This window comes from Carcharhinus amblyrhynchos, chromosome 1 (genome assembly GCF_965287045.1).
Source record: "Carcharhinus amblyrhynchos chromosome 1, sCarAmb.v2.hapA, whole genome shotgun sequence".
In the NCBI taxonomy this organism is placed as follows: domain Eukaryota; kingdom Metazoa; phylum Chordata; class Chondrichthyes; order Carcharhiniformes; family Carcharhinidae; genus Carcharhinus; species Carcharhinus amblyrhynchos.
In genome coordinates, this window is record NC_137324.1 from 39,784,953 (window position 1) to 39,809,031 (window position 24,079).

Here is a 24,079-nt window from a genome sequence, read left to right on the forward strand (position 1 = left end):
CTTGATACTATCCAGGACTAAGCTGCCTGCTTGATTGGCACCCCTTCCACAAACATTCATATGCTCCAACACTGACAAACAATGGCAGCAATGTGTACCATCTATAAGATGCACTGCGGAAACTTATCAAAACTCCTTAAATAGTACTTTCCAAACCCATGACCACTACCATCTGGAAGGATAAGGGAAGCAGACACATGGGAACATTACCACCTGGAAGTTCTCCTCCAAGCCACTCGCTATCCTGACTTGGAAATATTTTGCTGTTCGTTCACTGTTTCTGGATCAAAATCCTGGAACTTCTTTCCTTACAGCACAGTGGGTGTACCTACAACAGATGGCCTACAGTGATTTAAGGTGCCACATTTTCTCAAGGGTGATTAAAGTGGGCAGTAAATGCTGGCTTAGCCAGTGAAACCAATATCCCATAAATGAATTTTTAAAAACACTGTTCTAGGCATAATTATTTTGATGATAACAAACAATTCTGCCATGAAAATAATTTGTGAATTTAAGTAGATAAGAAAGCATGAAATTGGAAAATTGTTCAAACTCATGAATGTTTTCAGAATGGAGCTAATTTGTAACATTACAAAATGGAAGTGAAAAATTATGTACACATATCTTGGCCACAAGTATATTTAATTCTGCAAACGTTCCTCTGTGATGTATATTTTTTTTAATGCGTTTTACATTTTATTTTGTTATTAAATATTCCAGGCTTCAACATCAAGAATGTCCGTCTAGATAAATGTATCCGTGCAAACAGTGAGAACAATAGGATATCTCTCACTGAATGTAACCCAGATTCTGAACAGCAGCTGTGGAGATGGGATTCCCAGCTAAATTCAATAGTCAGCCTCAAATCTGAGCGCTGTCTGACTGTTCATAAAACAATTGAATTTGGAACTGTGAAACTGGAGCCTTGTGCCAATGGCCAACCTCAGGCATGGACGTGCAGCAAACGGGGTCACTTAACTCTCAAAGGTTTCAGTTTGCATCTCAACGTGAAGCACAAGACGAACAAAGTCCATGTCTCACATGAAAAAGGCAAATTAAGCAAGTGGCGAACCTTCAAAGATAAAATCATCTGTACTGAAGCGAATCATATTTGGCAACATGAAGGTACTGCAGAAATTTTAGTCTCATATCTATTGGTGATGCCAGTAAGATTTAGATATTAGTAGCTTTCTGTAAACCATGGGAGTAATGTAGAAAATCATAACTTCACCTCCGTTGTATGTTCAAATTATGTATTTGATTTTCAGCAAACCAAAGCATTTCAGCCTAACTACCAGACATCATATTGTCTTCACAGGTGCTGCCAGACTTGCAGCGTATTTGTGGAATTTATGTTTTTATTTCAGATTTTCCTTTTGTGTCATTGCATTCAAATTATTTCCTTTACAGTTCTCTAGATTAAGCTCAATATCCTGTATCTGATACTTACCGTTCAGTGACTCGTTCAGAGAATCTTAACCTGGTGTGTTTTAAGTTTTATGGAAAAATGTTCTGTCAGCAATTTTTATCAATCCCGGCATAGATTACAAAAACAGGGCAGTTATGGGGCTTGTGCAGAACTTTGGTGAGTCCAAAGTTGGAGTACTGTGTGCAGTTCTGGTTGCCACATTACAGTAAGGCTGTGAACACACAGGAGGGGATGAAGAAGAGATTCACCAGGATGTTGCGTGGGATGGAACATTTAAATTATTAAGAGAAGTTGGATAGGCTTGGGTTGTTTTCATTGAAGCAGAGAAGACTGAAGGGGTGACCTGAGCAGATAAGGAGCAGCTGTTCCCCTTAGTTGAAGGGTTAGTCATGAGGGGACATAGGTTCAAGGTGAGGGGCAGGAAGTTTAGGAGGGATGTGAGGAAAATCTTTTTTACCCAGGTGAGGGTCTGGAATGATGATAGAGGCAGGATGCCTCACATCCTTTAAAAAGTACCTGGATGAACACTTGGCACATCATAGATTCAAAGCTATGGGCCAAATGCTGGCAAATGGGATTAGGTGGGAGGTCAGGTGTTTCTCATGTGTCGGTGCAGACTTAATGGGCCGAAGGACCTCGATGCACTTTATGATTCTATGATTCTAGGGGCAGAGCTTGCTAACAACAAGATTCTCTAACTCTCAAAATCACTTCGTGTCAAGAGGACTAGAATAGAAGAGCAGGGATGTACTTCTGAGACTGTATAAGACTCTGGTCAGACCCCATTTGGAATATTGTGAGCAGTTTTGGGCCCCATATCTAAGGAAGGATGTGCTGGCCTTGGAAAGAGTCCAGAGGAGATTCAGAAGAATGATCCCTGGAATGAAGAGTTTGTCATATGAGAATTGGTTGAGGACTCTGTGTCTGTACTTGTTGGAGTTTAGAAGGATGAGGGGGGGATCTTATTGAAACTTACAGGATACTGCGAGCCCTGGATAGAATGGATGTGGAGAGGATGGAAAAACTAGAACCAGAGGGCACAATCTCAGGCTAAAGGGACGATCCTTTAAAACAAAGGTGAGGAAGATTTTCTTCACCCAGAGAATGGTGAATCTGTTTGCTGCAAAAGGCTGTGGAGGCCAGGTCATTGAGGGTCTTTAAGACAGAGATAGATAGGTTCCTGATTAATAAGGGGATCATGGGTTTGCGGAAAAGGCAGGAGAATGGGGATGAGAAAAATATCAGCCATGATTGAATGGCAGAACAGACTCAATGGGCCAGGTGGCCTAATTCTGCTCCTCTGTCTTATGGTCTTACTTTCTTCCTTTAAAACACTCCTTAAAACCTACCACCTTGACCAAGCTCTTGGTCATCATCCTTAACATCACCTTATATGACTCAATGTCATATTTTATTTCATAATGCTCCTATGATGCAGCACGGGATGTTTTATTATATTAAAGATAAACACAAATTGTTGCTGTTCAGCAAATTCAGTGTAAAATCAGGAACAGAAAGATAACTAAAGAGAGGGAAAGAAAGATTGAATTATGAGAGAGGAGGAAGAGACAGAAAGGTCAAATTCAGAACAACGTAAGAAGATTTAAATTTTACATCCTTCAACAAGCATTTTATTTTTTATAGTTTATGTTAATAATTAAAACCTGAAGGAATGCAATTGAATAGTTACTTTCCAGTTTTATGGAGGTCAGTCAACAGTAACCAACACACACATGTTATTAAAAGAGTGCTTAGCATGTCCAGAGATCCCTGAAGGTGGCTGAACAAGTAGGGAAGGTTGTCAAGGTGCCACTTGAGTTGCCTTTATTAGTCAAGGCAGTGTGCTGGGAAGTTATGCTGCAACTGTCTAAAGCACTAGTTAGGCCATAACTGGAGTGAACATTTACCAGGATGTCACCAGGACGAGAGAATTTGAGTTATGGAGAAAGAGTGAACAGATAGGATTTTCTTTGTAACAGAGGAGGCCAAATTGAATTGTATAGGATGGAGTGGGTGAAAAAGGCCCTATTCTCCATGGTTGAGGGCTCCATAACCAATGGGTGTAGATTTAGGATGAGGCAATTTGAGGGGAATTATTTTTCACCCAGAGAGTGGTGAAGGTCTGGGACTTGCTGCCTAAGAGCATGAGCTTGCTGTCCAAAAAGGATCAGGATTTGCCTTTGTAGGGCTATGGCGTAAGCTGAAAAGTGGGATTAGGCTGGATGGCTATTTGTTGGGAAGTGTGGACACAATGGACCGAATGGCCTCCTTTTGCGACTTTCTAATTTCTGGAAGAGAAACAAATGCCATTCAGTTCACCATTATTTTGAAAGCGAAGTCTGGCCTATTTTAGATGGATAATGTGGTGTTGACAGAAGTGGCTTTTTTCGTGTTGTCCTTGACTAAATGTTTCCTTTTCTATACATGTATGATTTCTTCACAGTATGGATTTGTTACTGCTGTAACCAGTGCAGTCTCCATGAGAAACAAGTGTGCTGTGGATATTTTGTATTTGATTTTTGTTTGGTAGTTGCTAAAGCCTCTGTAGCTTTATTAGACCCACTCTTTGTTCTATTCTGTTGTTGCTATGGAGAAAGCACATTCTCTTGAAGCATTTCTCCGATGAATACCCCTTTGCTGATTAACAGTGAAGTTCCATTTAACCCTGTGATGGCTGCACTAGCAATTTTCCAATGAAGAACATTTCGGTATTCAGTCTTTTCAAAATATCTTCTTCTTTCTAATCTTTGGAAACAGTGAACCACAGGTTAAAATGTAGATGCTGTAACCAAATGGAAATGAGTGAAAGCTACTTCAGTGTTATCCCAAAGAAACTTTAAAATATATGACTTACAATTGAAGATATAACAAGGAGTTAGGTATAGCCAGCTTCAATTTCGTAATCATTTCCCCAGTTCTAAATTTAATGTTTTGAGTGAGGTACTTCTACAACGCAACTTATATTTGTGTCTGCAACTTAGTTTGCTGAGCAGTTCTAAAACTGTTATAGTGTCTAGATTTCACCATCTCATATGTGGAATGGCATTAATTCAAAATAAATTGATCTTTGGTGTCACTAAATTAGGCTTGTTTCTGAATATAATAATCCTCATTCCCAGTATTTTAAATTAAAACATTCCCCCCAACACAACTCGGTACTTTTTCAAAGTCTGTTCCCAGGGCCCTGTTGCCTGAAATTGACAATTCACAGCAGATATCTGTTTACAACTTAGCACTGAAAAATACACTCTGTGCCAAGAACTTGGATGGTGTGAAACTGGAAAACTTACTGAAACTGTTGGCAAAAGTGTATATGATGGAATTGTCCAAGTTTCCGGGACACCTTGGAAGAATTTTGAAACAAGAAAAAAAGATCAAATACTGTGTATTTGAAATAAAATGGAAACTGCAGACTGATCTTCTCCACTGCTGCCTCACAGTGCCATGGACCTGGGTTCGATTCCCGGCTTGGGTCACTGTCTGCGTGGAGTCTGCACGTTCTCCCCGTGTTCTGTGTGGGTTTCCTCCAGGTACACCGGTTTCCTCCCACAGTCCAAAAGATGTGCTGGTTAGGTGGATTGACCACGCTAAATTCGCCCTCAGTGTACCCGAACAGGCGCCAGAGTGTGGCGATTAGGGGATTTTAACAGTAAATTCATTGCAGTGTTAATGTAAGCCCTACTTGTGACTAATAAATAAAACTTCAGCTTTAAACTTCATTTTCAGAAGTGTCTTTGGATTGTGAGATCCAAGTGGTCGCAATAGTACATTTTCAGATAGAGGGGTACTCAATATCCTTTTGTGTGTTAGTTACATACCTATAATGAGGAAAGACCATCAGGCCTATGTGTGTCCCTTCACTCTTGGTTATTTGGCTGATTCGATGCTTGTCTGTCAATTGTTCCCTCAATTCCTGGGAAAGACAAAGCAAGGGAATTTTCCATTGAAAATTCCTCCCTGGCTTCACATTGGCAGCTAGGCAAGCTTTAGCGAATTCCCACATCCACATGGTTATTTTCCAGAATATTTTAATCTTACTTGCCAAATGGCATGAAAACCGCATCCATTTGTGATAAATGACTTGATTTTTAACTCTCAATTTCAGTGCATGATGCCAAAGGATTTCCAGTTGTTAACCTATCCATCCCATCTTTGCTTTTTACTTCTTACTTAAATGCTATTTTTGGTGAATTTCAATGCTCACCAAGCTGAGTGATGTCAATATTAAAACATTGTAATAAATGCTGACGATAGTTCTGATGCAGACCTCAGCCCTCAACTCCCTCTCTTTTGAAGAAAACGATCTTAAACCATTCAGCCTTTTTGCATAGATATTATCTTCCAATTCTGTCATCATCCTTGTGAACCTTTTTTGCATCTTCTTCAACACTTCTGTATCCTTTTTATAAGAACATAAGAAATAGGAGCAGGAGTAGGCCATCTAGCCCTTCAACCCTGCCCCGCCATTCAATAAGATCATGGCTGATCTGAAGTGGATCAGTTCCACTTTCCCGTTTTCTCCCCATAACCCTTAATTCCCCTGTCTATCAAAAACCTATCTACCCGTGACTTCAATATATTTAGCGAGGCAGCCTCCACCACTTCAACGGGCAGAGAATTCCAGAGATTCACCACCCTTTGAATGAAGAAGCTGACCTCAACTCTGATCTAAACTGCACCCCCCCCTTATCTTGAGGCTGTGCCCTCTAGTCCTGCTATCCTTTCAAAGTGGGAGGAATCTCTCTACCTCTACCCTATCCATCCCCTTCATTGTCTTATACGTCTCTATAAGATCCCCCCTCATCCTTCTAAACTCCAACGAGTGCAGACCTAGTCTATTTAGTCTCTCTTCATAGTCCAACCCTCTCATCTCCAGAAATGAGACAAAAAGTGAGACATAAAATGGAGACAAGAACCATGCACAGTACAGTATCCTGGCTTGAGGGACCAATTCAACTGAGAATGGGTGATCATCCCAGGGGATGGAGTACTCTCTTGGGCAGGATGGAGTGCTCTCTTGGGCAGAAGACAGCCTGAAGATATGTAGAAGACATGTAAGGACTAGGACAGATAGGGGGTGCTGCTAGCCTCTGTACAGTTTCCCTAATTAAAAAATGCCTTTTGTGTTTCTGAGAAGCCTGTGATCATGCTACATTATATTGGTGACAAGGATGGGATGGATTACTGAAAACACTGCATTTGGCCCAACACCTGTCAGTATCTTGTTTTAATTGAAGTCTCAAGAAAAGAAATACTCACCCTAAATGCCAGTCCTTGGGCAACATTTAAGATGTTGAGATGTTACCAGAACCTGAGGAATAGAAGTAGAGCGAATTGGACAGTACAGTTAGAAGTAGAAGTATATAGAAAAAACTGAAGAGAAGATAACCCTCCGAAGCAAGAGCTATGATTTTGTGTTTATTGGAAAAGTGGAATTTAAATTAAAAGAGAGTTGCTGCAAAGTTTAAAGAAAAGAGAACCTAGAGCTGTGTTTTGGTTGGAATGGAAAAAATGGCCCAGGGAGCTGCATCTTCAAATTTAAAAAGAAGAAATTTGGACAAAAAGCAAAGAATTGCTGCAGTTAAACAAGTTCAAAGACTCAAAACAATGTCTGGCACAAGGGACTAATGCTACAGCTTTAAGAGTAAAAAAAAGAAGCTGCTTGAGCAAGACTCAAGAAAAGCTGCAGCATGCTACAGTGCAGAGGGACCTGGGGGTCCTTGTGCATGAGTCGCAAAAACCCAGTCTGCAGGTGCAGCAGGTGATCAAGAAGGCAAATGGAATGCTGGCCTTTATAGCGAGGGGGATAGAATTGTGCGGAGGGTGTGGAGAGTCTGCAGAAGGATCTAGATAGGCTGGGCGAATGGGCCAGGAAATGGCAAATGGAATTTAATGTTGGCAAGTGTGAGGTGGTCCACTTTGGTAGGAAGAATGGTAGGAAGGACTATTACTTACGTGGCGAAAAACTGCAGCAGGCGACGGTGCAGAGGGACCTCGGGGTCCTTGTGCATGAATCGCAAAAACCCAGCTTGCAGGTGCAGCAGGTGGTCAGGAAGGCGAATGGGATGCTGGCCTTCATAGCGAGGGGGATTGAATATAAAAGTAAGGAGGTCTTGCTGCAGCTGTATAGGGCATTGGTGAGGCCGCAGCTGGAGTACTGTGTGCAGTTTTGGGCGCCGCACCTGCGCAAGGATATTTTGGCCCTGGAGGGAGTGCAGAGGAGGTTTACTAGGCTGATACCGGAGTTGAGGGGATTGAGCTATGAGGAGAGGCTGAATAAACTAGGCTTGTACTCGTTAGAGTTTAGAAGAATGAGGGGAGATCTCATTGAGACGTATAAGATGATGAATGGGATGGATAGGATAGAGGTGGAGAGACTCTTCCCGCTCAAAAAAGACAGTAGGACTAGGGGGCACAGCCTCAAGATAAAGGGGAGGCGGTTTAGAACGGAGTTGAGGAGGAACTTCTTCACTCAAAGGGTGGTGAATCTCTGGAATTCTCTGCCCGTTGAAGTGGTGGAGGCTGCCTCGCTAAATATTTTTAAGAAGCGGGTTGATGGGTTTTTGATAAGAGAAGGGATTAAGGGTTATGGGGAGAGGGCGGGAAAGTGGAACTGAGCCACGACAGATCAGCCATGATCTTATTGAATGGCGGGGCAGGCTCGAAGGGCTAGATGGCCTACTCCTGCTCCTATTTCTTATGTTCTTATGTTCTAATATAAAAGCAGGGAGGTCTTGCTGCAACTGTACAGGGTACTGGTGAGGCCGCAGCTGGAGTACTGTGTGCAGTTTTGGTCGCCACACTTGCGCAAGGATATTTTGGCCTTGGAGGGAGTGCAGAGGAGGTTCATTCGGCTGATACTGGAGATGAGGGGGTTAGACTATGAAGAGAGACTAAATAGACTGGGCTTGTACTCGTTGGAGTTTAGAAGGATGAGGGGGGATCTTATAGAGACATATAAAATAATGAAGGGGATGGATAGGGTAGAGGTAGAGAGATTCTTCCCGCTCAGAAAGGACAGCAGGACTAGAAGGCACAGCCTCAAGATAAGGGGGGGGGTGCAGTTTAGAACGGAGTTGAGGAGGAACTTCTTCACTCAAAGGGTGGTGAATCTCTGGAATTCTCTGCCCGTTGAAGTAGTGGAGGCTACCTCGCTGAATATATTTAAGACACGGGTGGATAGGTTTTTGGTAGACAAGGGAATTAAAGGTTATGGGGAGAAAGCAGGAAAGTGGAACTGAGTCACTTCAGATCAGCCATGATCTTATTGAATGGCAGGGCAGGCTCGAAGGGCTAGATGGCCTATTCCTGCTCCTACTTCTTATGTTCTTTATGTTCTTAAGACACACTGTACCTACATTGATACATTTATTGCAAAATTCACCTGCAAAAAGAAGTTTACTATATCCTAGCAATGACAACCTGTGAGAGGGAAAAGATTACAACACAATCTTAAAGTTGTATTGCATTTAAAGTACATTTAATGTGGTAATACACTTAAAAAACAACCACAAAAAGGAACAAATGGTAATGAACAGAAAAATTGGAGAAGACCTCGAGGAAGAGACAATGAAAGACCCAGAAAGAGGGCACCCAAATACCCTAGAAGGAGGGGACTGAAAGACACTAGAGGACCAAATGAAAGACAACAAGAGAGTTGCAGGACGGAAAGGTCAACACTTCATTGGAAACAGACTTAACCAACAGTGAAGTCAAAAAGAGTTTAGCTGAAGTTAAGACAACTAGAAATGAAGAATGTCCAGGAAGAACATGATTCACCACAGAACTATAGGAATTCAAGACTTCAAAAGAAACCAGCAACTATTGAATATAAAGAGGAAGCAGCAAAAAGAATTAAAGCTCCGAAGAAGACATTAAAACAGCAAGATAAAATAACTGACAGCAAACTAACTGATAAGTTAAAAACATTGAAATTGGCGACAGAATCAGCAATTCAGTTAGGGAAAGAAACTGAGATTGCGTACCGGGACAAGATTGCTGGAATGGTTATGTGAATGAAAAATCAGCAAGCTTGTGTACAAGAGTCCCATGCTAGACCATTTTTGAAACTGTACATAGTTAAAACCCACCAATAAATGTATTTATGTTTGGACGCACAAGCCTCAAGACTTTACCATGAGCCATCATCACTGCAACAACATGTTGCCATAATATAGAACTTTAGTAGCAGATCAAGTTAGATCCCTGGAATTGTTGTCACTCTGACCAGACCCCTGTCATACACAATGGACATGGAGGAACTAATCATTGTAAATATATGGATCACTTGAGGAATAGAGAAATGCCCCAGCAGTCAAGAAATGTTTTCGAACCTGTAAGCACCAAAGTACCTGATCAAACTGTTATAGTCATAACCAGTGTCTCAGTGGGAGCATGTTGGAATGAGCTGCCTGTGCCTGTACCCACTATCTGTAGTTCCTGTTAATGTCAATCCTGTAGAAGCACCTCAAACTATAGGATTACATCATTCTACAAGAAACAGAGAAACCCCATGCGATTCCAGCATGGTCAATTAGAATTTGGGCTTGAGTAACTTGGTTACTGGAGATTTTATAAAGGACTTAAAGGGGGAGGGATGTGATAATTGTCACTTTAAAGAAAAAACAGCAAAAGAGAGTCACGTGCCTTGAGGGACTAATTGGGACTGAGCGTGGGTAATAATCCCAGGGGGTTGAATCCTGTCTTGGGCAGAAGACAGTCAGAAGATATGTAGGAATGTGTACAGCTTTGGGCATCCAGTGAGCTGCTTTAGGGCAGCTGACAGGATGGGGTGCTGCTAGCCTCTGTGCAGTTTTTCCTAATTAATAATTAATACCTTCTATGTTTCTGAGAAGTCTTTGAACTTACATTATTACTATCTCCATTTTCTTGATCTTATGTCTTTTTTTTGTTCTTCACTCACTTTATTAGTCTCCCAGGTAAATATGGCTGGATTTGACTTTCTTTTGGGGGCAGTTTAAAGGCTGGGGGAGGGGGAACATGCTTAATTCTATCTAGTGGCCTGCCTGCCATCAACCTGCCCACTCCTGTCCCCACCAAAATTTTATAAGCTCACTTTAGGGTCTTTGTTGTTTACTGTTTTAGATATTTCTTACTGTAGTTTTATCATTCTACAAATTTTTTTTCCAGTTTACCTTCTCTCACTCCATCCCGAGCCCCTCATAAGTAGCTTTTCCCCCATCTATTATTTTGGCCTTGCCTTAATTATGTCTTGCTCAATTATTATGTAAAATCTTATTATGTTATGGACACTATTGCCTAGATGTTCCCCCATGTTTATTTCTCTTTTTGGCTTTGATTCTTTTCCCATTATTAGATCCAGCAGTGATGCTTCTCTGGTTGGGCTTGTTACGTCCTAGGTAAGAAAGGAATTCTGTACGCAGCATACAGACCAAAGTCCCTTGTCCCTTTACCCCACCTCTTTTTAGCAATTTATTTGAGGGTTGTTTATCTCAAGTTTAAAAAAAAAATGATGATATGACTAACATCTGTACAGTAACTCTGGATCCAAATCACATTCCACAGAGCCTGAATTTTGTTTCATTTTTAAACAACAAGTAGGAATGGAATACTAATGAGGTGCAATTCACAGAAACACATTCCTGAAGACTTATTGCCAACTGCAGATCCACTATGATTTTGGAGAAGATTTCAAAAATGTAGTTGGCACCACCCAAAACCAGTGAAAGGTTTTTGAATAGAATGAAGCAGGTTATTAAAATGCAAGTTTGGCCTTCCACTGGGTGGACTGTCCACAAAAGTTCTGATCAATAAGTGTCCCAACAAGTGATTGTTAAATGAACTGTTGGAGGCCAGTCCAAAAAACTTTCAAGTTTTTTTTATTCATTCGTGGGACATGAGCGTCATTGGTTGGCCAGCATTTATTGCCCATCACTAGTTGCTTTCGGAGCTCAGTTGAGAGTCAAACACATTGCTGTGGCTCTGGAGCCACATGTAGGCCAAACCAGGTAAGGCGGCACATTTCCTTCCTTAAAGGAAATTAGTGATCCAGATAGTTTTTTGTGACAACCAATAATAGTTTCATTATCATCATTAAACTTTTAATTCCAGATTTTTATTGAATTCAAATTCCACAATCTGCCATGGTGGGATTCGAACCCGGGTCCCCAGAACATTAGCTGAGCTTCTGGATTAATAGTCTAGTGATAATGCCATTAGGCCATCGCTATGAAATAATTTAAAAATAATTTTAGGAGCCAGGGAAGTATGAATGCTTCCACTGAACCTGGTGAACTGGGTGTGGCAACAATAATCTCTCCCTCAATGTCAACAAAAAGAAGGAGATTGTCATTGACTTCAGGAAGCATAGAGAACATGCCCCTGTCTACATCAATGGGGATGAAGTAGAAAGGGTCGAGAGCTTCAGATTTTTAGGCGTCCAACAACCTGTCCTGGTCCCCCCATGCCGACATATAGTTAAGAAAGCCCATCAATGCCTCTACTTTCTCAGAAGGCTAAGGAAATTTGGCATGTCAGCTATGACTCTCATTAACTTTTACAGATGAACCATAGAAAGCGTTCTTTCTGGTTGTATTACAGCTTGGTATGGCACCTACTCCGCCCAAGACCACAAGGAACTACAAAAGGTCATGAATGTAGTCCAATCCATCACACAAACCAGCCCCCCATTCATTGACTTGTCTACACTTCCTGCTGCTTCAGCAAAGCAGCCAACATAATTAAGGACCCCACACACCCTGGACCTCTTTCACCTTCTTCCTTCAGGAAAAGATACAAAAGTCTGAAGTCACTCAAGAACAGCTTGTTCCCTGCTGCTGTCAGACTTTGAATGGATTTACCTTGCTTTAAGTTGATCTTTCTCCACACCCTGACTCTGACTGTGACACTACATTCTGCGCTCTCTCATTTCCTTCTCTATGAACATTATGCTCTTGAGTGACTTCAGACTTCCAATCACCACAACCATCTTTCTCAGTCATACCTGGCTCAAAGGAAGATGGTTGTGGTGATTGGAAGTCCATCATCCCAGTTCCCTGACATTGTTGCTGGAATTTCTCAGGATGCTCAGGTGGCACAGTGACACAGTGGTTAGCACTGCTGCCTCACTGCGCCAGGGATCCGGGTTCGATTCCTGGCTTGGATCACTGTCTTGTGTGGAGTTTGCACGTTCTCTCCGTATCCACGTGGGCTTCCTCTGGGTGCTTCGGTTTCCTTCCACAGTCCAAAGATGTGTGAGATAAGTGGATTGGCCATGCTAAATTGCCCCTCAGTGTCATGGGGGCCCAGCTAGGGTAAATGCATGGGGTTATGGGGATAGGGCCTGGGTGGGACTGTGGTCGGTGCAGACTCGAAGGGCTGAATGGCCTCCTTCTGCACTGTAGGACTCTATGATTCTATGATAGTGACCTAGGCCCAACCATCTTCAGCTACTTCATCAATGATCTTCTTCCCATCATGTCAGATCTCCAGACACACTGATGACTGAACAATGTTTAGCATCATTGTGACTCCTTAGATGCAGAAGCAGTCTATGTCCAAATGCAACAAGACCTGGACAATATCCAGGCTTGGGCTGGCATGGCAAGTAACATTCATGCCACACAAATGCTAGGCAATGACCATCTCCAACAAGGGACAATCTCTCCAATGATGGCACCCCATCCAAAAAATGTCACAACCTCCACCCCTCCAACGTACAGTGGCAGTCATGTGTACCACCTACAAGGTGCACTGCCAGAACTGACAGCTCCTTAGACAGCACCTTCCATGACCACTGCTATCTAGAAGGACAAGGGCAGTAGACAAATGGGAACACCAGTATCTGGAAGTTCCCCTCCAAGCCACCTCATCATCCTGATTTTGAGCTATATCACCATTTCTGTTGCTGGGATAAAATCCTGAAATTCTTTCTCTAACAGCACTGTGGATGTACCCACACCATATGGACCTCACCGGTTCAAGAAGGCAACTCACCACCACCTTCTCATAGGAAAAGAGGAATGGACAATAAATGCTGGCCTAGCCAGCGATGCCCACATCCAACAAATTAGTAAAAAAAGGTACAGTCCACTCTTGGCCATTCTGAAATTCATGCAGATAAAACAATCACCCCTAATCTCTGGTAAACAACCTTCCCACCAGGCATTTTAGTTCTTTGAAAAACAAAGGAGTAGTTTTCTAGTTTTGTGATTGAGTGCAAATCTTTGCCTTGATGCTGCAGGAAGTGTGATTGGAGAGGGAGGTTTGCCCTATCACCCATAATGGAGATGGTTCAAATAAATGGGAGTTCAATCCTTCACCCCAATCTTTGCTCCCTGGACTATGCCCACACTACTCTTTAAGCCCAGGCAGTAAAGACAAAGACTTCAGCCTTGGGTCATTATTGATGGAATCTGATGCTTATTTCTACATTTCAGGTGATCATGTTGAAGTTTCAGAAGCTCCGACAGAAAATATTGAAAGATCAACAAACGTTCATGCGACTAATTATGTCTCTGATACTTCCTACCCTACTTTTGAAAACATCACCAACTCTAAAGAAAATGATAAAACAGTGAGGTTCAGACTGAATGACGGTAAGACAGAAAGATTTCCTTTTAAGGAGTATGTAATTCCAGGAAATGTCAATTTGGGTTGACTGGGAGAGGAATGGAATTGGCGAAAAATCAGCTGGGACCCAGATCCACAAAGTTAAGTCTCCACCGAGACCTGTCTGGGTCAAACCCTTTTTCCACTCAAGTATAGCTCATGATGGGGCTGGAGCATGAAAATTCTTTCAGCCCCTACCTTGGTGTCATGGATATCAGGACGTAGCCGGTGTATGCATTGGCTGAACAGTGGGCGTATTACCTATCAAGATCTCCAGACTGGAGTCCTGGCCTGGAAAACCTCAGAAACATGATTGCTGCCTAATAGTTTAAGATATCCTAAAAAGTGAGAGGTTCATATTCCTGCCAACACTTTTTTGCCAGATGCTTCCACTAAGGAGGCTAGTCAGATTTATGTTTCCCACCTCCTGCCCCCACCCACCCTGGCACAGACCCAAGATGTGCCCAAGAGGCGCAAGCATAGATCCCTACCCTATTGATAAAGTGATAGCCATTGATACAACTCGGGTCAAATGCAGATTACTATCTCTGTTTCCACTACCCTTCCATTGAAAGGGCATGTTATGCAAACTCTGGGGAAGTGCGCTGATGACTTTGTTAAAATTGTGTCTGTATAATTCTGGAAATTGTGTCTGTATAATTCTGTGTTTCCAATCATTCCAGTGTCATTTTTTTGTTATTATTTCACACATTCAGAGGCCAGTCACCTTCTTCTGCATATTGCTTAGTGGCCTTGATTTAAGTTTAAGGTTAGGGTTTGTGCCTATTCATCCAACTCTGAAAGGTGGTGGGTTTCTAAGAGGGAGAAAAGAAAAAAAATAAATAATGGAAAAAAAACAAAATGTAAAGTAGGGAGATAATGGCAAGGAGAGAGAAATAAACTAGGAGAAATAAACTAGGAAAATATAAAGCCAAGTGACAAAAGAAATTGATACAAACCAAAAGCACAGGAATAACCCTATATAACATAACAATTTAAGAACCAGGGGTCACAGTCTGAGAATACAGGGTAAACCATTTAGGAGTGAGGAGACATCTCTTCATCCAAAGGGTGGTGAGCCTGTGGAATTCATTACCACAGAAAGTAGTTGATGCCAAAACTTCGAATGTATAAAAGAGGCAGCTGGATACAGCACTTGGGGTGAATGGGATTAAAGGTTATGGAGAAAAAAACAGAATTAAGACTATTGAGTTGGATCATCAGCCATGATTGTAATGAATGGCAGAGCAGGCTTGAAGGGCCAAATGGCCTCCTCCTGCTCCTATCTTCTATGTTTTTATGTTTCTATGTAATTACAAACCAAAATTTATTACATTTTGGAATTAATATTCACTTTAAGCATATGAAATTAATATACAGATATAATTAAAGACAGAAAATGGAAAATATCTGATTCTAGTTCAATAAAATCATTGTTTCTTCCAACATGTTGTACTTCCTCTGTTATCATTGTTGTTGGTCTTAGTTTAGTTTGTCCTTGGTTGGGATTGATAAAGACTGCTGGAAGTAAGGTTGTTGCTAAGCTTTAAATAAACATTCTTCCAACTGACAAGAATTAGCACAAGGCTTCACATAGAACCATCCCTTATTTGGCTTTATTTCATGTTACCTTACATCACTGAAGATGTAAACTGTCAATTTACATATTTAACTTCTTTTTACACTACATCTCCCCCACACCAAGCCCATGTTCTTCTTCATGTTCTCTCTCAACTTAATGGATGTGAATCATCAGGAACTACCAGCTCACTGTTCTGCCTGATTTTCTAGATAACTGGTTCATTAGTCTTCTTCTAAATACAAGTGAGCTTCAACTGTTTCTTGTGAGGTTTCAGACTCCACAAGATATGATCATGGATTGTTTTCCAAAACTTGGTCTTCTTGATTTTGGTCATATTAACTCCCTTGGAGTTTTGGTAAGTTATATATAGTTTCTGGTTTGATTTGCATAATATTCATCCTGTAGCTTCCTTGAGGCTTGGCACAAGGGTGTGCAGAAGAACAGGAAATCGGGCCCACAATTGTCTTCCTGTTAGAGGTTTGGACAGAGCCAGACCATTCTTGAGTGGTGTGGAATGGTAGCTCAACAATGTCACATTGATATTGTCCTTTTTCCTCAACAAAGTCTTCACCCTCTTACTCCACATTCAGCCTGCCCATTAAGCTCGCAGGTAGTCATGTGGACAAATCCGTAGGCTTCTCTGAATTGCTTAAAAAATTCATTTGCAAACGGTGGGCCATTATCTGAAATGGCTAGGTCTAGAATGCCATGCATTGTCAAAATTTATTTTATTGACAGCTTCCGATGTGAAACCATGCAACTGCTTAACCTTGATCCATTTCGAGTAGTAGCTAATGAGGAAATTCTTCACCTTGAGTAGAAAAAGACTCATTCTGAGACATCTCCATGGTCTGGATGGAAATGAGGATATCACCAATTTTCTCCTAGTGACAGATCGCACAGTGGATGAATTTGAAGTCATTTCCTCTAATGATTTTGAGATTCCTTTGTGGCCACCAAATAAAATTGCGCACTTTAGCATGACACTTTGTCGTGGCCAGGTGTCCCTGGTGTATCCTTTGAAGGATCTTGATTATTAGGACTCCAGGTATGACCAGTCTCTCATCATAAATCAGCAAGTTATCCATGATACTGAGATGTCTTTGTTGCTCAATAATATTGTTTCAGGATGAGATTATTTGGAATGTATCATGGTCATTATTAAATGCAGTGCTCCTGAATTTTACAACATTCTTCATCTGCATTTTGATTCATTTGAATTTTATTCAGTTGCTGTGTTGTTGCTGGTAGAAATTTTCTGGTCTCTGAGATACAGAACTTCATATCTTTGACAAAGTTTATGTCTTCTTGTTTGGGCTTTCCAACAGGAATATGCGCCAATGCATCCACTGTGGTTTGTTTTTTCCTTGGATATACTCATCAAATCTCATCAATTCTTGATCATCACTTGACAGAGTGGACACCGAAAGGATGCTTCCCGTTGTGGAAGAGACTAGAATCAGGAGATACAGTTTGAAAATAAGAGATCTGCTGTTTAAGGCAGAGATGAAAGAAGGTTTTTCTCTGAGGGCTATAAAAATTTGGAACTGTCTTCCCCAGAATGCAGTTGAAGCAGAGTCAATAAATATTTTTAAGATGGTAGAAGACAGATTCTTGATTACCAACATCAGACATGGTCTTATTGAATGGTGGAATAAGCTCAAGGGGCCAAATGGCCTCTTCTTGCTCCTAACTTGTATGCTCATGTGTTCATATCTCAAACAAAACTGCTGTATTCTTGGCAGCGTCTTTGTAAATTCTTTAGCATTTAATCATGTAACCAACTGTATGTAGTCTAACTCAATACTAAACATTGACATGATCAGTGATATGGTTGGCAAGTTCCTCACAAGCCCCTGTTGGTGCTAATGCTTCTTTTTCAGCTCCAGCATATCTTTGTTCCATTTCAGTCAATCCTCTCCGTCTTGGTTCAAATGACTGGGTATAGAGAAACAACTATCATTTTACATCAAGGTGGTCGAGCGAGGATATTTTGTCAGGAGTGCAGGTGTATATCACTGTAATATCTCCTTCTCATTTATAAGTCAAGAACTGAGTTATTATGTGTTCCCTGGTCTGTTCTGGGTGGCCACAGTTGCACACAGGAGTTTTCAATTTTTCATTTGTGTCAGTCAATGATTGAGATGCATAGTGCACTGCTCTGTGTTTACCATCTCTCTGATACTGGAAGAGTACTGCTTCCAGGACAGTTGATGATGCATCTGTTGCAGCTATCATAGGCACTTCTGGATCACAGTGAGCCAAAATGTCTGGTGAAATAATTTATCCTTTATCTCATATTCTTTTGAACAAAATGTGTTGATTGGCTTCCCAACACCATTCTAGGCCTTGCCTAAGCAATTATTGCAGTGGTTCATTTACATGTGCAAAATAATGTAAGAACCTACCTCCTTGAATAACATTCCCATGATGTGCTGAAACTCTTGTGACATTGCGAGGTGCTGGAAATTCTTCGATTGCCTTTGTTTATTGGGGATCATCCTGATGCCTTGTGCACAAACAATGTGTCCCAGAAAGTTAATGGTTGGTTGGTTAAGAGAGGTTACATTTTTATTAATGGAGGGTCCTGTTTTTTGTAAACGTTGCAATGCTGCTCCCATTTTAGCATCACCATAGAATCCCTATAGTGCAGAAGGAGGCCATTCAGCCCATTGGCTCTGCACCAACTGTCCAACAGAGCATCTTACCCAGGGCTGAGCCCGGCCTTGTCCTTGTAATCATGGCTTTTCCCCCTAAATTATACATCTTGGGACACTAAGGGGCAATTTAGCATTGTCAATCCACCTAACCTGGACATCTTTGGACTCTGATATAGTGGACCGTGAATCAAAATGTCATCCATATGACAGTTGGCCCTTTTCATTCACAGGTTTTACGTCGGTCTACCTCATGTCCAACGAGGGGCATACACGCGATGGGTCGTACTGGAGCTGCTCTTGGTTGTTCGAGATTGGCCTAGTGCTTCATGTCGTTAGTGTGTGCCTAAACTGGACAAGATACTGGGCAAGACGACAGCTCAGTGATTATCACTGATTGCTGTGCAGACACATGGATTTGGGCCGGTGTCTGTGGGAGTTTGCGCATTCTCCCCGTGCTTGCGTGGGTTTTCTCCGGGTGCTCCGGTTTCCTCCCACACTCCAAAGATGTGCTGTTAGGCTGATTGGCAGGAATAAATTGTGCCTAAATCAGATTCCCTCAATCTAGATGGCCATAAAACATTAGGCAGGGGTCGTGGGTGGAGAGGGGGACTGGTGGTGTTGAGATGGCGGCGCGGGCTCGTTGGGCCAAAGGGCCTGTTTCCCGGGCTGATTTTGTTCTTTGTTCTTTTAACCCTTCAAGAATGCTCATCATTATCTTTGGTGCCTATGTAATACAAAAGGGTAGGCGATTGAATCAATGTCTCTCGAACAGTCTGATGAATATAGTCAGTAGTTTGGATTCCTCACCCAAAAGTAGTTGTCAAAAGCCATGGTTTGCATCCAGCTTGCTAAAACTTGTGCTTTTAGCTTTCTCTGATAGATTCTCATCCACAGATGCATTGGGTAGATCTCTCTTTCCACAACTTTACAGGTTTTTTTAACATGGGAGGTTGCTCTCTGATGCCGCATTGACTCAACACCTTGCTTCACCTTCTGTCAAAGTGGTTGTTGAACTTTCCTTGGGGATGAACAATAATACTGGTTTGATATTTGGTCTCAATGTGAACTGAAAGCTGTTTTCAGCTTCTCAAGGCCTCTAAATAAGTTTGAGAATTTTGTCCTGAATTATTTTAGTCTGTTGTGATTTCTCAATTTTTCTACTTTAGATGTGAGTTAGAGATTTGGGCAAACGTTTTGGCTTAACGGTGAACTCTCTTGGTTTTGGACCTCGTGCAAAGTTTCTGTGATTTCTCTTCTTTACTACTGAAGTGTACAGTCAACTGTCCCCTCACCTTCAGTTGAATATCTCCTGGACTGTGGAATTGTGTGGTTGATGGCTGGAGGAAGTCTTGTTTCAGCCACTACTTCTGTGTATGTCCATTGACCATATGGTCTATGCTCTATTATATCCTGTAATTTCTCCCAAAATTGGCAGTTCATTGACTTTTGCATCATCAATTTCTTGAATTCTACTTGCTTTAATTGGTTTTGTTTTTAAATTTCTGTGTTGAAAGTTTTTTGCTTTAAAATGTTCACTCTTCTTACTGCGCATTTTTCATGGGATACTCTTTGTGTCTATGCATCCTCTTCCTGCCACAACCATAACATTCACTAATTGTGACTTCTTCGCTCTTTCCCCATTTTTGAATCGGTGCATTGCTACTTCTGTGACCTACAAATTGTGTCGCACAAACTGCATTGATTCATTCATTTTTCTTCACGAAACCTCCCCCCCCCATTACCTTGAATATATGGAAGATTTTGTTTTCTCACTTCTGCCCACTTCTGCTTAACTGCACAGCCTTTGATGAAATCCTCTCTTGACTGTAGAAAATCCAGTAAAGTTTCCTCTAAGGCTCCTACAATGAGGCTCCAATTTAAATTGTCTGTCAGAGCTCCATGTTCACAATTCTCAGCTAGTCAATATGAATTGATACGAAAGGAATCTACACGCTCGCCTAGTCTTGGGAACTCTATTAAACTTCACCATTTCTATGATTGTGTTTCTTTAAGGCTGAAATATGTACCAAAAGCTTTCATAACATCTTCATATGTTGCAGTTTCTTCATTTATGCCCTGTCTGACCAATATTCATCTTCATTATTCCCTATGGGCACAGAGAACGGTACTGACCTGTTCTTTGTGGGGTTTCTTTGCTAGTCACAGAACAGTTCTGTCCCTGACAAACTTATGTTAGTTCTGTATTTTTTTTTGGTTTAAGCTGGCATTCCACATGTTTGAAGCATTCTGGCAAGGGTAAGATCTTTGCCAGGACTTTTCTTCATTTAAGTCGTTCTTTGAGTTCTGTTGGTGTTTTTTGCAATGCTATCCTTCCCTCATTTTCCGTGCTGCTTTTTCAGTGGCTGGTCTTTTTCCCTGTCTTCTGTCTTGCTGGGATTTTTACTCAGCATTTCTTCCACTTATCTTTATTGCTACCATCACCATCTATTATCATCAATGTCTGCCTTAGCTTAGGTTGTCCTTGGTTGGGATCGATAGAGACTTCTGGAGGCAAGGCTATTGGTAAACTCTACCTTTTATTAAACATTCTTCCAACTGTATACAGAATAAGACTTTGCAGGAGGCTTCACCAAGAACCACCCTGAGGTTGCTCTATTATCTGTGATCACCACATCCCACATCACTAGAGATGTAGATGATCTATTTACATATTTAACATTAACTTTTAACACTACACGGTCCTCCTTTTCCCTCCAGTTGCCTGACTGCATGGCCACTGACAGAGAGCCACCCAAGGTACATTTTCCCTCCCCCTCCCAAACCATTTCCCTGAGATCTTTAACAAAATTCCACTGATTAAAATAATTTAGCTAAAGGGATACAGGGAGAGAAATACAAACAAATAGACCAAACATTATAGAGAAAAGACAAAAGTACAAGAGGTTTAGAACAGAAGGCATGGAAAATGTGTTTACAGAGATTTTTAAGGCTGAAGAATTCACTTCCAAGGTTATTGGTTGAGGCAAACACAGTCAGCATACGATTGGGTAGGTGGATGGAGGTAAAAAAGCAATTAAAGATGGATAATAAATGCTGGCCTGGCTGGCGATGCCATTAAGATATTGACAAGGTTGTGAACAAGATAGAGAAATTAATTCATACAATTTGCTTTTCTGACTGGCTTGGCTGTTTGGCCTGTTACAACCTTCGTGTATCCTTGAGTAAATTATTTAGACATCAATATCTAAAGAAACACCCAATGTTATATTGTGTACTTCTCATAGAAATTTTGATTTATCTTCTTCTCCTACCTGTACATGAGCGTTAAGGTGGTAATACTGGAAATGAATATGATCCAATGCTTTCAAGGTTGGTGATTGGTGTCTACTGATTGTAAGCGTTCACATTTAATATTATTTTCTATAACCCAGTAAACCCAGTTCTCCGAACATTACGTAGGTGTTACTAACATGATGTATCTCTGTCCTTTAAGGAACCACTTGGAAGGTTACCATGTTGATTCTGGGTGGCATAATGTTGATGCTAGGACTAATTATACTGCCACTGAATGTCCTTTATAATAAGTAAGTGCGAAAACATTAATGGTGAGCGTCGTTACTATCCTTTACACTTTTTGCATAAATTGTTGGTTTGAATTAAGGACAAATATCAAACATGTCTTTAGTTTGCCTACTGGTTAAGTGACTCTATGTTAATAATACAGACAAAGGTGTGTCATATATTCCTAACTATTACTGTTTAACCAAAATACCAAGAAAAATACAGCCAAATTTGAGCTTGTCCCCAATGTTGGTTGCACATTTGAGAAGCTAAAATTATAAATAATTTACCTATGCATGGATGGAAATGATTAAAAATTAAAGTGATTAAGACTGTTATCTACTAAATGAACTAAAAACAGAATATGTTAGGAATAATCAGCAGGTCTGAGATACCTATTCTGGAGGGAGAACATCTGTGGAGAGACAATCAGTGTTAATATTTCAGATTGATGAACTTTCATCAGAAGTGGTGATAAGCTGCCTCCTTGAACTGTTGCTGTCCCTGTGATGTAGGCAGACCCACAGTGCCATTGGGGAGGGAGTTTCAGTATTCAAATGCAATTCCTATAATCTTTCTAAAAAATAGATTTAAGAAAATGTGAGGAAATTTTCTTTTTCCAAAAGCTAAATATTTAAACCTTGTGAAATGTCTTTCTTTGGGCATTTGAAATTCAGCTTTGAGTATATGATGATGGGCAGGGGGCTGGGTGGTGAGGGAAGGATGCCACTGCACAAATCTAAAGTTTATTTATTTATTGGTCACAAATAAGGCTTACATTAACACTGCAATGAAGTTGCTGTGAAATTCCCCTAGTCACCACATTCCGGTGCCTGCTCAGGTCAATACACCTAACCAGCAAGTCTTTCAGATTATGGGAGGAAACCGGAGCACCTAGAGGAAACCCACACAGACACAGGGAGAATGTGCAAACTCCACATAGACAGTGACCCAAGCTGGGAATCAAACCCAGGTCCTTGCCGCTGTGAGGCAACAGTGCTAACCACTGTGCCACCGTGCCACCCATATCTGCTCTTGATTTTTGACAGGTAGGGGGGCAGCTCTTTGACATTGCACTCCTGGTGTTTGGCCTCAGTCACTGAGAGTGCAGATTAAAATTATACTGTACTGTGCATGTGATTTTCTGGCCGTGTGTGCACTCAAGCTGAAGAAGAGTTCAAAATTTATGATTTCTTTTTCTAGGTATTGACCTTTTCCACTGGGTGTGCATATCATAAATACAGACTGTACTCCCCATGAATTTTCTGTTGATCTTGGATTTAAATAACTCAGGGGAATACACACCTAAATTCTTGATATACCCCTCCCCCCATAAGTTCTGAACCAGAAGCACAGATTTATTAACTTATTGGACACCATCCATCTTTCAGCACTAACACTTGTACAGCATTACTGACCTAAAAGCCCATTCTAATGATACGGGATAGATTTCAGCTTTTAATGCGTTTAGTATAAAAGAACGATTCATTGCTATTCTAATCACCCCAATTGAGGTTTGGGAGTCTTCCAATGGTACAGAATAAAATTCTGAACTCCATAAATAGAATAGAATAAATGGAAGTTGCAAAGAAGTGGCTCAAACAGTAGTCTGTCAAGCCTTGTGGGAAGAACATGTGACTCTGTGTAAGGACTTTTCACATCCTGTAGCATTGTTCACTCATGCAGTATGTATAGTCTCCTTGAGTACTTTACAACTGACCCAAAATAAACGTTCTGTCCTCTTGAGAAGGTGACAAACAAAATCAGAGATCTGCCGTTTTTAATGTCATTGCTTTAGAATTAATCAGTAATTTATTTAAATTCAAAATTAAATGAAAGGGGAGATGATGGCACGTGATAATATCTAGTAATCCAGAGGTACAGGCTCATGATCTGGGAGTGTAGGTTCAAATCCCACCATACCAGCTGGGGGGTTTTTAATTCAATTAATAACAATCCAGAATAGAAAGTTAGTGTCAGTCAGTAATAGCGATCAGGAAACAAACATCCCTTTAGGGGAGGAAATCTGTCAACCCCCTTACTTGGTCTGATCTACACGTGACTCCCGACTACAACAATGCTTTTAGTCTTTAGACTTTTAGTCACCCTCTGAAATGGCCTAGGAAGTCGTTGAGTTCAGGTTATGAGTCTGTGGAATTCACTACGTTAGAGTGCAGTGGATGCCAGGATTTTGAGAACATTAAGGAAGAGGTGGGCAGATTTTTAGTAAATGAGGGTTTGAAGGGCTATGGTGAATGAGCAGGTAAGTGGAGTTGAGGCTGAGATGAGATCAGC

At 41.2% G+C, this 24,079-nt stretch overlaps 1 protein-coding gene across 1 annotated transcript in view; it reads left to right on the plus strand.

The window, feature by feature from the left end:
* LOC145349199 (uncharacterized) overlaps positions 1–24,079 on the plus strand; it is a 37,384-nt gene that overhangs the window by 9,730 nt on the left and 3,575 nt on the right. The window contains exons 3-5 of the mRNA XM_080197653.1: positions 721–1,125; positions 13,849–14,007; positions 21,717–21,807. Coding sequence (XP_080053779.1) covers positions 721–1,125; positions 13,849–14,007; positions 21,717–21,807 — 655 coding nt within the window. The remainder of the gene's footprint in view (positions 1–720; positions 1,126–13,848; positions 14,008–21,716; positions 21,808–24,079) is intronic.